Source organism: Megalobrama amblycephala, linkage group LG15 (genome assembly GCF_018812025.1).
Source record: "Megalobrama amblycephala isolate DHTTF-2021 linkage group LG15, ASM1881202v1, whole genome shotgun sequence".
Classification (NCBI taxonomy): domain Eukaryota; kingdom Metazoa; phylum Chordata; class Actinopteri; order Cypriniformes; family Xenocyprididae; genus Megalobrama; species Megalobrama amblycephala.
This window is the reverse complement of record NC_063058.1, coordinates 32,064,409-32,078,715: the sequence shown is the minus strand read 5'-3', so window position 1 is coordinate 32,078,715 and position 14,307 is coordinate 32,064,409. Positions and strand designations below refer to the sequence as shown.

Sequence of the window (14,307 nt, the reverse complement as noted above, 5' to 3'; positions counted from 1 at the left end):
ATCAAGAGAAACACTGACAAGGCAATAACAACATTAGCTAAAGAAAGAGATAAAATAAACACTTCAAAGTCCTTCAAAGTTTACCACAAAACATAAAACTAAAATGGTACCTTGTGCCCTTCAGCCAGGAGCTAAGATGTAGAAAGAAACCTTTTTAAACAAACATTTGTATAGTGAGTACCCAAAGGTTTATCCTTCTCTGGTAATGTTCAATCAGAATGACGCTTCACGTAAAAAGTGTGCCAATGTAAACACAGGGTGCCGCTGCCAGACTTCAAAATAAAAGCATGTGAGGTAAAAAATGTAAACACTTAATAAAACAAATAAGAATATAATGTCCACATTAAGTATGCAGCGAGAATTATTAGTAAACCAAAACAAACAAAGTAACATTTGGTTGATTGATTCCATGGTTGTTACGGTGGTATCCTAGAGAAGACGAAGTACAGAACAGAAGACGAAGGCAGGAGTAGGAACAATAAAGTAGTTTAATAACATAAAGAAGTCAGGATACACGTAGAAACAAGTAATATCAAACAATACCGGACACTGGACTGAAGACAGGGAGGAACTTAAGTACACACACTAATAAGAAACAGCTGGGGATGAAATCAGTGTCCATGGTGAATAATGAGTGGCGGGAGCAAAACACAAAGGAACACGTGACAGTCAAACATCCTGGACGAGACAGTGAACGTAACAGTAGCTCTGGAGGTGGGCGGAGTGAAGGTGATTGAGTGATGAAGGGAGGACGACGATCCCCTGGCGGCGTGGGTGGATGACCGCTGGCACAGACCCAGAGCTCCCCAGATCCGACAGTCCACGGCCGGGTAGATGGAGGACGGAGTCCAGATGCTGAAGGGCGGACTGAAGGCATCTGGGGGATGACCGACGGAGACTCGGCAGGTGGATTCTGGTGCGCAGACGGAGAGCTGGCGAACTCCCGCGACGTCGCTGGCCTAGGAGACTGCGGCGATGTACAGGCGACGATCAGCAGAGGTGTAGCTGGAGATCCCGAGGGCTGCGGTGACGTCGGCTCGACCGAGGACAGAGGCGACTCCGAGGGGAAGGAGGAGCCCTCTGTAGCCGAAGGGGTGGAGGGACGGAGAGTACTCGACGTCTCGAAAGTCCGTGGCAGAAGAGGAGGGACGACTGACCAAGGGGGAGCCGGCCGGACGAGGGAGGCCGGAGGAGCCGTCAGTCGGAGGGTCTCCGGCGGAACCGTAGCTGGGAGGAGCCTGGACGGAGCCGGCAGGTCGACGGGCCGAGATGGAGCGTTGAGGACGGCAGCTGGAGGCGGAGCCACCGGAACCTCTGGCTTATGTGCTGCTGGTGGGAGTGTGCCCTGCGGCTCGACGTCACAGGGGTTCCCCGGAGACGGCGAAGGGCAGACGATATCCAGCAGCGATGGTGTAGGAGGACTGGCTGAGCAAACAGTAGAGGGAAAATCTGTAAATAGAGCACAGTCCATAATAATGTCTCTGGTAAGTAACGAGGATGAAGAGGACGGGTGGGCGTAGACTCATCGCTGAAGTCAATCAGCCAGTCCTCCCTCTCCGTAGTCGAATCTCCCTCGTCCGCAGATGTCGTGGGCTCACACCCCTGGTCAGACGTCTGGTGGAGTTCCACTTCCTGGGCGCTGGTCACCTCTGTCCTCGGGGTCTCGGGATCTGGCTGACCTGTAGCTGCCGGTGGTAACTCTCCGTCTGCGGGGGGCTCGCACGAGTACTCCGCGGTCCGTGGGGAAAGTACGGGCTCTGGGTCTGGCTGTGCTCTGGATCGGGGACGAACGCTCTCCAGACTCCTGATGATGGCTTCCATCCAGCTGAGTCCGGAGGTGTCTGGGAGGTCCAGGGGATGATGGTAGTTGGCCCCGATCCAGAACAACGACTTCAGGGTTTCGTCGTCGAAGGGGCAGGAGAGTGCAACACTGATGAATTCCTTGGTGAATAAACAAAAATCGTGGTTCTTCTGTGCCACTAGCGTGAATCTACCGCAGAAATCCATCTTTCGTTTTTTGGTCCGGTATTCTGTTACGGTGGTATCCTAGAGAAGACGATGAAGGCAGGAGTAGGAACAATAACGTAGTTTAATAACATAAAGCAGTCAGGATACACGTAGAAACAAGTAACATCAAACAATACCGGACACTGGACTGAAGACAGGGAGGAACTTAAGTACACACACTAATAAGAAACAGCTGGGGATGAAATCAGTGTCCATGGTGAATAATGAGTGGCGGGAGCAAAACACAAAGGAACACGTGACAGTCAAACATCCTGGACGAGACGGTGAACGTAACAACGGTGAACTGTTATATATATTCCATGGTATAACTGTTAGTGTTATAACAAAGTGGAAGCAACTGGGAACAACATCAACTCAACCACGAAGTGGTAGGCCACGTAAAATCACAGTGCAGGGTCAACACATGCTGAGGCTCACAGTGCACAGAAGTTGCCAACTTTCTGCAGAGTCAATAGCTACAGACCTCCAAACTTCATGTGGCCTTCAGATTAGCTCAAGAACAGTGTGTAGAGAGCTTAATGCAATGGATTTCCATGGCTGAGCAGCTGTATCCAAGCCTTACATCACCAAGTGCAATGCAAAGCGTCAGATGCAGTGGTGTAAAGCGTACCGCCACTGGACTCTAGAGCAGTGGAGATGTGTTCTCTGGAGTGACCAATCACTCTTCTCTTCCTGTCAATCCGATGGCAGTTGCCAGGAGAACAGTACTTGCCTGACTGCATTGTGCCGATTGTAAAGTTTGGTGCATGGGGGATTATGGAGTGGGGCTGTTTTTCAGGGGTTGGGCTTAGCTCCTTAGTTCCAGTGAAAGGAACTCTTAACGTTTCAGCATATCAAGACATTTTGGAAAATTTCCTACTCCCAACTTTGTGGGAACAGTTTGGGGATCGCCCCTTCCTATTTTCAACATGACTGCGCACCAGTGCACAAAGCAAGGTCCATAAAGACATGGATGAGTGATTTTGGTGTGGAGGAACTTGACTGGCCTGCACAGAGTCCTGACTTCAACCTGATAGAACACCTTTGGGATGAATTAGAGTGGACTGCAAACCAGGCTTTCTCGTCCAACATCAGTGCCTGACCTCACAAATGCGATTCTAGAATAATGGTCAAAAATTCCCATAAACACACTCTTAAACCTTGTGAAAAGCCTTCCCAAAAGATTTGAGGCTGTTATAGCTGCAAAGGGTGGGCCAGCTCCATATTAAACCCTACGGATTAAGAAAGGGATGTCATTAAAGCTCACATGCACGTAAAGGCAGGCATCCCAAAACTTTTGGCAATATAGTGTAGTATATTTTATTAATAAGGTGTATACTAAATTTGGTCCTTAAATATCACTGTAAGCAAGATGATGATGAAGTCAATGAAGCATGTATTGCAATAAGGATGTTTTCTCCCAAATATGTCCACGCATGAGAGATTTCAAATCTTGCCGTAAGCTTCTTAGATAAGCAAATTAAAGTGCCATATTTTGTTATTATATATGTAAGAATTAACCCAATTAATTAATCAAAAGTGTAATTCAATTACAGTAAATCTAAGCTGAATTAACTGTAAATTTTTCAGAATTAATATTTAATTCTTCATCAATTATTTCTCCACCGAAAATTGAGGTTAAAGTATTTTACCAATTCTGGATAAAAATATTACCACATGGCCAACAGTGATAATATTTTAATTATAATTACTAATATAAGCAAAGGTAGCACAATCTTTTGTTTAAGGCAGCAATTTGGTAACCACAACACAAGACACTTGTATGCATGAAACGTCAAACAAGACATTATTGAACTAAATCTACTATGCACAAACTAATCTAACGAAAAACATACACCCACATACACACACAAACTCATTCATTCAGTTACAGGGAAATGGTGAGATTATTGTCTGGAGGTGAATGGATTCCCCAATTGTTTAGCTTTTAACAAGTTTCTTTGACCATAACCTGAGAGAATTAATACACTAGCAATTCAACCATAGTTTAATTTGCTTAATAAAATTGCACTAGCTCAGCAAAATTAGGAGACCTGTGTTTACTTGCTTTGGTTCCTACTGTAAGCACATGTCCCTTCATGACGGAGTTGAAGGAAGCGGCGTTGCTCGGTCAAGAGTTCTGAAGGAACTCTTATAGTTGCAGGATTTACGCGTTGCTGCGTGGGTGTCTCTCTGCGTCTTGAGGAGTTGCTAGAACCGAAGGACTTTGAGCGAGTCTTCGTCTGCGAAGTTCAACGAAGGTTCTTGCAGGGGTTTGAGTGAGTTCTTGAAATGGTTTAGCTTGCAGGCAGGACGATGGTCGGTCCACCAACTCAGTGAAGGCCAAAGCGAAGTACAAGCAAGGGCAAAAGCACAAAGCGTAGTATTGAATTTTGAACAGTTTGTTGGTTCCACTTTTACAAGTGTTTTAGCCAATCAGCTCCTGTTTTGGGCGGTTCCTACACCCAGTTCTCCTGTTCTTGTATGAAATTAGCATTATGTCCTTTCAGTTCTTTGTTTTCAAACTTAGGGATTTTGGTCAGAACTTTGAGAAGTTATCTTTGCTGGTCGTACAAAAGTCGTACATCTTACATAAATCAATTTTGTATCAAAATACTGGAAAGCATTCATCTTCCCCTTGAGATGTGTCGCAAGTCAGAGTTTTCTGATAAAATTGGGAATTTACACCTTGCGTCCTGGTGTTTGCTGATCCATCTGTTTTCTAAAAGTCAACACAGTTAAAGAGGGTCTCTTTGATCTTTTGCTCTGTTACTACAATCAAATGCTTTTGTAATTAAGCAGACATGGAGGGGTCATCTTCGATTGGCCATTTTAGTTCCCAGGTCCAACTTTATGGCTCACAAATGGTTCTGTGGGGGAATGAGTTTACTCTCTTTTATCTTTGGAGTGTGGAGTTTGTGGTAATTTGTTGGGCTTCATTCAGGAATAATCCTATAGATATTATGACAGTATTATATCATATATCATACAACAAATTTGCAAATCAAATATATAAATAAACCTGTGTGTGTATGTGCAGTTCACCCAGAATGTAGGGCTGCATGATTTATCAAAATTATCGAAATATCGTATAATGTACATATCGCGATATGCATATCACAATGGCATGTGATATATGATTGATTTTAATAGGCTACTACAAAACGTTGCGAAAAGTCAAAGTTTTAGGTCAACGCAAAGAGCAGTGAATAGACTAGGTACACGACTGTTACTTGCCTGACTTGTTTGACATTAAAAAGAGTTAACTGCAATAAGTTGTGGAAAACAACTCCTTGTGCTCTCGTTCTGTCTGCTGTCTACACACACACCCGAAGCACGTACACGAGCCACCTCTCTGACAGTGCGCAATCCCTTCAGTTCTCTTTCGTGCCTTAACATGAGGGCTATTTATACAAAGAGACTAATGACAAACAAGGAACACCTGTGAACAGTCAAGATAAAGAACCAATGACAAGACAGAACTGAAACCACATGACTAAGGCAACCGATGAGAACATGACACATGAGACAGGGGAAGCACATGACATGATTACATGAGGGCAAAGGGAAATCACATGACAAAAGCGCATGGCAAACAAGGAAAACAAACAAAGCAATGAAAAAGCATAACTAAAACATAAACCATGAAATGTGAACATGAACCAACACCAAATCAAGACATGTCAGGGTGGACTGAAAGTTTTAAATTTTAAGGAACTGGTCAGTTCTTTTAGAATGAGTTGGTAAAAAAAAATGTCTTTCTTTTAAAATGTAATTTTACCCCTTCAAAATTACCCATTTATCTCTCTCTCTTTTCTCCCCACAAAGAAATTCTGTGGAATAACTCAAATATTTTGTTTTTCTAGGAGTGACTATGCTATTGATCTTGTTATTAATTTCTTTGTGTTGCATTGTAAATTTTTTATTCACAAAAACAAATTTCTCAACACTTTGCCTATTTTAATGTCTACATTGCTGAGATTTCCCTTGTTGTTAGATCTCTTAAACTCATTGATAACAACAAGAACAGCAAGTTTTGTGGGCTGTTTGGTGGGCTGCACCCATGCAAACAATTTGTCTGGGCTGACGGAAAGATATAGACTACGTAAATTTACTATAATTCATTCTTCATATATATTTACATTGCAACGGGCCAGCCCACATTGTCCAGCAGACCACCAGGAAAACTCCTGGTACTCCAGATGGCCAGTCCGCCCCTGGCGAGCACAAATCTTTCAGTTCGCAGGCAGATTTCCTTCACTATAGCACTCAACTGGATGCACACTCAAACTCAAACTCTCACTCTTTCTCTAAAAAGGTCTTCTTATTGTAAGTGCCTATTGTAAATAGGTATTGAATTATTTTATTTAGTGAGCCACTACTGATTATCAGATATCATTGAGAGTGTGACTCACGACAACACTCACGGAAAGAATCGGCGTATAGGCGTAATGTGCGGAACTTAAGTAAAGTCGTCCACATATTCACAGATTCGAATTTCCCGGATCAATAACTCGTGAGTTAAACGCTGTCACTACACAAATAACACCTCTTTTCAATCATAGTAACAGACAAGAAACTACAACCTAATTTTCCTCAAAATCAGCTTTTCTCCACAGTGGACAAAACACATTGATCTTTGATGAAAGGTTTTGATCCACTTCAAATATTGACTACTGTGGTTTGCTAGCTTGTTGGCAGAGATGCTCCTGAATAACAAGCATTTGTTGTGAGTTCTGATGTCACAGACATCTTCATTGTTTCTGTGTGTGTTTGTAGATTATGGGACTGTAAGGTGACAGATGAAGGCTGTGGTTATCTGGCTTCAGCTCTGCGTTCAAACCCCTCACACCTGAGAGAGCTGGATCTGAGCTGGAATAACCTGAGAGGATCAGGACTCAAGATGCTCTCTGATCTACTGAAGGATCCAAACTGTGCACTGAACAAACTTGAGTATGTTGAGCAGTAAGATTCATCTCATCCTGTGAATGTCTGTATTTGCATTTCAGTCTTACCATCTACAAGTGTACAGTGGAGTGAAATGTGGAAAGGGTCTGTAGTAGAGCTGCATGGAGGAAAAGATTACTGATTTACTTTCTTACTTTCAAGAGTAATTTGTCTGTGTAAGAAGTATTTGGCTTAAAAATGTAGCAAAGTAAAAGCTTCAATAAATTAAAATACACCACTGTTAATGGATGTGTAATTATTCAGTTTTTATTATTATGTTCAGATTGGCAGGCTGTGATCTCACTGGTCAGTGCTGTGAAATTGTGGCATCAGTTCTGCTATCATCAAACTCCCTTCTGATAGAGCAGGACATGAGTTACAATGACCTACAGGACTCAGAACCATATTCTCCTTTCAGCAGAACTTATAGTTTATGAAATTAGAGAGATTTAACTCTTTTCAGTTTATATTAAATGGATGTGTAATTATTCAACAAATTTAACAAGTGTTTGTTGTGAGTTCTGATGTCACAGATATCTTCATTGTTTCTGTGTGTGTTTGTAGATTATGTTACTGTAAGGTGACCAATGAAGGCTGTGGTTATCTGGCTTCAGCTCTGCGTTCAAACCCCTCACACCTGAGAGAGCTGGATCTGAGCAGAAATCACCTGGGAGAATCAGGACTCAAGATGCTCTCTGATGGACTGAAGGATCCAAACTGCACACTGAACAAACTCATGTATGTTGAGCAGTAAGATTAATCTCATCCTGTGAATGTTTGTGTTTTTATTTCAGTCTAACCATCTACAAGTGTTCAGTGGAGTGAAATGTGGAAAGGGTCTGTAGTAGAGCTGTGTGGAGGAAAAGATTACTGATTTACTTTGTATAAGTATTATGTCCTCATAATAAGAGGACATGTAACCACTGCACGGCACTCATAGTCTGAGCTCACCCGCTGCACACTGCCTACATGCTGCTTCTCTGCACTCTCTTTTCACAATTATACCATTTTTTAAAAATATCTATTAACAAGAGGAGATTTGTCAGTGTAAAAAGTATTTGGCTTAAAATGCAGTGAAGTAGCATTTCAATAGATTAAAATACTCAAAGTAAAAATGTTGAAAAAAGCTGTTTAAGTACAGTAACAAAGTATGTGTATTTCATTACTTTACACCACTGTTAATGGATATGTAATTATTCAGTTTTTATTATTCTGTTCAGATTGACAAATATGCTCTCACTGGTCAGTGCAGTGAAATTGTGGCATCAGTTCTACCATCATCGAACTCCCGTCTGATAGAGCTGGACATGAGTCGCAGTGACCTACAGGACTCAGAACAATATTCTCCTTTTAGCAGAACTTATAGTTTATGAAATGAGAGAGATTTAACTCTTATCAGTATATAAAATGGATGTGTAATCATTCAACAGATTTAAGAAATTTTAAGTGTTTGTTGTGAGTTCTGATGTCACAGATATCTTAATTGTTTCTGTGTGTGTTTGTAGATTATGGGACTGTAAGGTGACCGATGAAGGCTGTGGTTATCTGGCTTCAGCTCTGCGTTCAAACCCCTCACACCTGAGAGAGCTGGATCTGAGCAGAAATCATCTAGGAGGATTAGGACTCAAGATCATCTCTGATCTACTAAAGGATCCAAACTGCTCACTGAACAAACTCATGTATGTTGAGCAGTAAGATTCATCTCATCCTGTGAATGTCTGTATTTGTATTTCAGTCTCTCCATCTACAAGTGTACAGTGGAGTGAAATGTGGAAAGGGTCTGTAGTAGAGCTGCGTGCAGGAAAAGATTACTGATTTACTTTCTTACAATATCAATCTCAATGAGTAGACCTTCTTAAAAAGATAGTTCACCCAAACATTTAAAATCTGTCATTATTTACTCACCCTCACGTCATCCAAACCTGTATGCTGTTCTTTATTCTGTGGAGCACAAAAGAAGACATTTTCTTTGCAGTAAGAAAAGTCTCAGTGTTTCTCCCTTACAGTGGAAGTCAGTGGTTACCAAAAGTTCAAAATATCAACTTTTGTCTTAAGCCCGGAACACACCAAGCTGACATTCGTCTGTCGGGCAGTTTTTGTTCATCTGCCGACTAAGTTTTCTCATTGTGTTCTGCACCATCGGCTGAAGTTGGTTCTCATCTGCTTTTTTCCAGCCGATTCAACATGTTGAATCAGCGTCGCAGCTTTTCAGTCAGTCGGGCTATCTGATCATTCTGATTGGCTGTTCAGCTACTGCCACCTGCTGGTACGGAAAGGCATTTCTTCTTACGCAGGCGCAGAACGGAGATGCTACTTGGCCGCTGGGTGTTGAGCGTCGGTTTGGTGTGTCAGGGCAAATTTGGACCCAGACGCTTCCGATGTGAGCCAAGTCTGCTTTTGTTGCCACTAGTTCATCTGCGTCAGCTTGGTGTGTTCTAGGCTTTAGGCAGAAGAAATCCATGCAGGTTTGGAATAGGGATGGGTAATCAGAGCTGGCAGCGACAATCGATCATGAAAATGATGATCACCCTGACTTTAATTTTTTTTCTGAATAGTTATTTCCACATTTTTTCCGCAGGGTGGTTTTTATTTACAGCTCAGATGCTTGATATTGTTAACTGATACTGGGTTAGCCTATTTGAGAAGGTCATATTGCTTTTAGGTGTTTCTTTTTCAAAAACAATTAATGATATTATTAATTGATTTTAGGTGTTTCTTTTTCAAAAACAATTAATGATATTATTAATGCAGCAGTTTTTTTTCTCATCTAATTTTTTCAACAGTGGACATATACATAATATTATAATGAGAATACTGTAGTATGTTGTAAATTCTTTTTGCATTTATTGCCCGTGTTTCAGTGCACTGTTATGGGAAGAGTGCATCCATAATGGGAGTTGCACTCTGTATATAGAACATAACTTAGCTGAAGTTCTCTTGCATTTTCATCTTTTTGTGCAGACAGAAGTTTCTTATATTCAATTTCTTATAAACAAGCATTAGACAGACGTCTTTGACCATTGTGATCCTCGCTGTTTTTCACTCTTGCTCTTGTGATATTGCTTAGTTGTTTTTATCTACAAAACACAGAAATCTGGTGTGTCTTTATTTATTATAATTACACATTTAAAATTTATTATAGTTAATATTCTTATTAAGTAAATGTGTGTTTTTATAATGTAAATCATGGAATATGACAGGTATGTTTACACACACACATCTGTGGTTAATGTTGTTTTGTTCTCTCTTATCTTCAGATACTATAAATCTTACATTCTAAACACAGCAGATCTTTGTACCATTTCGGGTGAGGATATGATACACATGTCTGAGGATCAGCTGTATCCTGGTAATCTAGAGAGATCTGATGAGTATGGTCTGGTTCTGTGTAGAGGAGAGTCTGACTGGATGCTGTTACTGGAGGATGAATTGAGTCAGTGAATGAATATCAGACATATAAAGGAATCAGCAGGAAAGGAAGGAGACGCTGTAAATTTGGATTTAATAAAATATCCTGGAGTCTGAACTGTTCTGATTATAGATTCACTGTCCATCATAATAATCAGAGAACATCATATCTGCCCCTTCATCTCCTCTAACAGAGCAGGAGTGTTTCTGGACTGACCGGCCGGTGCTTTGTTCTTCTTCTCTGTTTTACTTTGTGCAGAATATCATCTGCTTTTGTGTTTAACCATAAAGTGCATTCATTCAAGAACTGTGATGCTAATTTCTGCACATGTTTGTGTAGATAGATAGATCACAAACCACACTTTTTTATTTGTCATACAGATGTTCATAGTTGATGAGGAATTACATTGTTTTGATTCAGGTATATACAGTGGCCCCTAAAAGCATTTAGACACTTAAGCTACAATGAATTTGCATTTATTTTTCAAATAAAAAATGAAAATATGAAGTAATGTATTGTTTATGTACTCTTTTAGGGAAAAGGGTACAAATTCTAAGTCACTGTCGAATTTCCGTCAAACCCTTTTATAAGATACACCTTTATACCTTATTTACCTCTTAAAGCTTTTGTACCTTTTTTTCAGTTTTCTATTAGGATAGGTTAGGCTATTCTATTGGTTAAGACATTGATATAGAAACTGCTTTTTGTCAAAGTTTTATGATGTTTTTCCAATTAAACCCAAATAAAATTTCATAACAGAACAAAAGTATCAAAGTGACTGATCATAAAGAGCTTGTGACATGGGGAACAGTAAACCAGAGGTTTAGTAAAGCCTATATTGAGTGTGTGAATAGATTTAAATGATTATAGTTAAAGCAAACAGGAGGCTGTTGCAGTGTTTGACCGCTAGGTGGCGTAATAGAATTGAGTTTTGTCCTGGTTTTAAGTCTTTCACCATGAGAAAACTGGTGTACATAAATGTGCAATCACTGCTTCACCTACAGTGGGGTCTGAAATAAATATTATTATGGTATGCTAAGGTATGTGTGTTTGTATGTACTTTTTAACAATGTTGCTATGCAGTTTTGTATAATTCTGGGTGGTTAATAATATATAATATAATTCATGTGGCTTTTACCTTTTACCACGTTGCTATGTAATTTGTAGGTTATTTTTGGGGTGGTTGCCAGAGTGTTGCTATGCAGTTGCTTAGGGGTTTCGTGTGGTTTTAATTTCTACCACACTGGATGTTGTTTCTAGGGTATTCTGAATGGTGCCAGGGTGTTGCTATGCAGTTGCTAAGGTCTTTTATAAGGTGTTTGCTTTTTACCGTGTTGCACGCAAATAATTTTAAAAATTTTTTTTCTATAATCTATATAATAATCTATAATTTTTTTTGTTGTTTGTTTTTTTTTTGTTGTTTTTTTTTTATTACTTTTAACGATGTTGCTATGCAGCTTTTAGATTATTCTGGGAGGTTGCCAGGGTGTTGCTATGCAGTTTTTAGATTATTCTGGGTGATTGCCACCCAGGCTTCAGAACTATTGAAGAACCTTTCATTTTCAGAGTGAAGATGTCCTCAATTGGTTGTTGTGCTGAAAGTCTGTTTCATTTTAAACCAGCTTGAGTGAATGAGATGGACTGTGAAAGCGAGAGAGAAAGAGTTTTTTTTTTTTTCTCTCTCAGATGCACAGATTATCATGGAGGATATTGTCTCGTTCTATATGTAATCTTCAGAGTGGATGCCAAAAATCTGCCTGTTTCATTGAGAAAACCATTCAGAAAACAGGATACACCCTGAATCCTGACCTGTGTCACATATAATTACATTAATGATTCCAGCCGTACACAAGACTGGACTGTTTTCTTCAACACGAAGACTTCCGCAGTGGCCCGTTGACTCGAGACACCTGGCTTTAGCGCATTAGAGGATGTTTTATACACATCTGTCATAGTTTTAATGTACACACCACCAGAGGGGCTTTTGGCTCGTTTATATCTTTAAACAAATAATTACATGGATGCATCTGTGCAGAAAAGTAAGTGGATCATGTTAGTAGTGTGAAAGAAGCCTCGCTGATGTGAAGTTGGACTGAGACGGGGCTCCAGGTGCATTTGTGATGTCATTTCCTTTCTGAAAAAGTGAAGCTGAACGATGGTTTTTATTAGAGTTCTTGATGCTTTAAGACAGTAAAATTATTTTTAAACTTTTCAAGCACTGTCAATGCAATACTCACATACTGTAGTTTCCCCAACAGCATATAGAGGGCAGCAGATTTTAAACTTAGATTTGAACTTATATTTTTTAAAATCTAAGATCTGTACATTTTCTAAACATGTGAGTATAAAATTCACCATCATGATTCTAGGGTGTTGTACTTGGTTGCCAGTGTGTTGCTATGCAGTTGCCAAGGTATTCTAATTTTTTTTTTTTTTTTTTTTTTACTTTTTATAATTTTGTGCAGTTTCTGAGTGGTTAATATGGTGTTAGTATTCAGTTGCTTTTGTTTTGTTTTTACTTTCTACCTCATTGCTGTGTAGTTTCTAGTGTATTCTGGGTGGTTGCCAGGATGTTGCTCTGTTGCTGCTAAAGTATTTTATGTGGTGTTTACTTTTAAACACATTGGATGCAGTTTCTAGGGTGTTCTGTTTTGTTTCCAGGGTGTTGCTATGTGGTTGCCAATGTGTTTTATCATGTGGCTTTTACCTTTTACCACGTTGCTATGTAATTTGTAGGTTATTTTTGGGGTGGATGCCAGAGTGTTGCTATGCAGTTGCTTAGGGGTTTCGTGTGGTTTTATTTTCTACCACACTGGATGTTGTTTCTAGAGTATAATGGGTGGTTGCCAGGCTGTTGCTATGCAGTTGCTTTGGGGTTTTTATATGGTTTTTAATTTCTACCACATTGGATGCAATTTCTAGGGTATTCTGTGTGGTTTCCAGGGTGTTGCTATGCAGTTGCTTTGGGGTTTCATATGGTTTTTAATTTCTACCACATTGGATGCAATTTCTAGGGTATTCTGTGTGGTTGCCAGGGTGTTGCTATGCAGTTGCTAAGGTGTTTTATAAGGTGTTTGCTTTTTACCGTGTTGCACGCATGTTTCTAGGTTATTCTGGGTGTCTCGTAGCTTCTTCTTCTTGTAAAGCCTGATCTTGAGACAGCCATGTTAGCGAACACTCGTGCTATACATTTCCCATTGCTTTGAACTTTGACCCTGACATTTCAGAGTCCTGCAGGGGCTCATTTGATGAGAACAGCATAAGAGAGAGAAGGTCACTGTGGAGGAAACCGTATTAAGAGCTTAATAAGGAGACTAAATCTATACAGATACTAAATCTATACAGATACTAAATCTGATCTGAAGTCAGGGCTAAAGGGCAGAACTACAAACCCAGTCTAGCAGGAGCTCAAGGGACTAGTCAGTGAAGCTGATCAGGGCTTAACTGTGGGAATCAGAGGAGTAGATCTGAACCAGTGACCTCTGATTAGACAGAAATCACTCCCTCCAGCGCTGACCACTCATTGATTATAATGAACCTCTTCAGGCTGTTACCCAGGATTCCCTCTTCCTGATGACTGTGATGTGTTCTGATGTCACTGTTACTGAAGCGTCTCTTTATGATGTAATCCAGGAAACTCATGTCACAGGAAGTCTTAAAATGTCTCCCTCTGGAAGATTGAGGAGATTCAGAAGGTTCAATATAGTGATTCTTTTAGTTCATGATATTACATTGATAGTTTATAGTTATATATTTGCATGATTTATCAGTTAGGGAAACTTTTCTGTCCCCTTTTCTAGTGCTTTTTAAAAGACAAAAACAAAGAATAGTTTCAAGTTTGAAGGATAGAATTGATTATTGTTATTCTATTTTTACTCAAACTTTTTAAAAATAATGTTTTATGTTTTATTACAACATTTTTTTGTGTGTTATCTTGAGCATTT

At 40.1% G+C, this 14,307-nt stretch overlaps 1 protein-coding gene across 5 annotated transcripts in view; it reads left to right on the top strand.

Annotated features, from left to right (window-relative positions):
- The window catches only part of LOC125247667 (NACHT, LRR and PYD domains-containing protein 12-like), a 78,774-nt gene extending 67,900 nt beyond the window's left edge, over positions 1–10,874 (top strand). For all 5 annotated transcript variants that reach the window (XM_048159100.1, XM_048159102.1, XM_048159099.1 and 2 more), the window contains 4 exons: positions 6,787–6,960; positions 7,519–7,692; positions 8,460–8,633; positions 10,212–10,874. In XM_048159100.1, the coding sequence (XP_048015057.1) occupies positions 6,787–6,960; positions 7,519–7,692; positions 8,460–8,633; positions 10,212–10,395 (706 nt within the window). In that variant the 3' untranslated portion in view covers positions 10,396–10,874. The remainder of the gene's footprint in view (positions 1–6,786; positions 6,961–7,518; positions 7,693–8,459; positions 8,634–10,211) is intronic.
- The last annotated feature ends 3,433 nt before the right edge of the window (positions 10,875–14,307 follow it).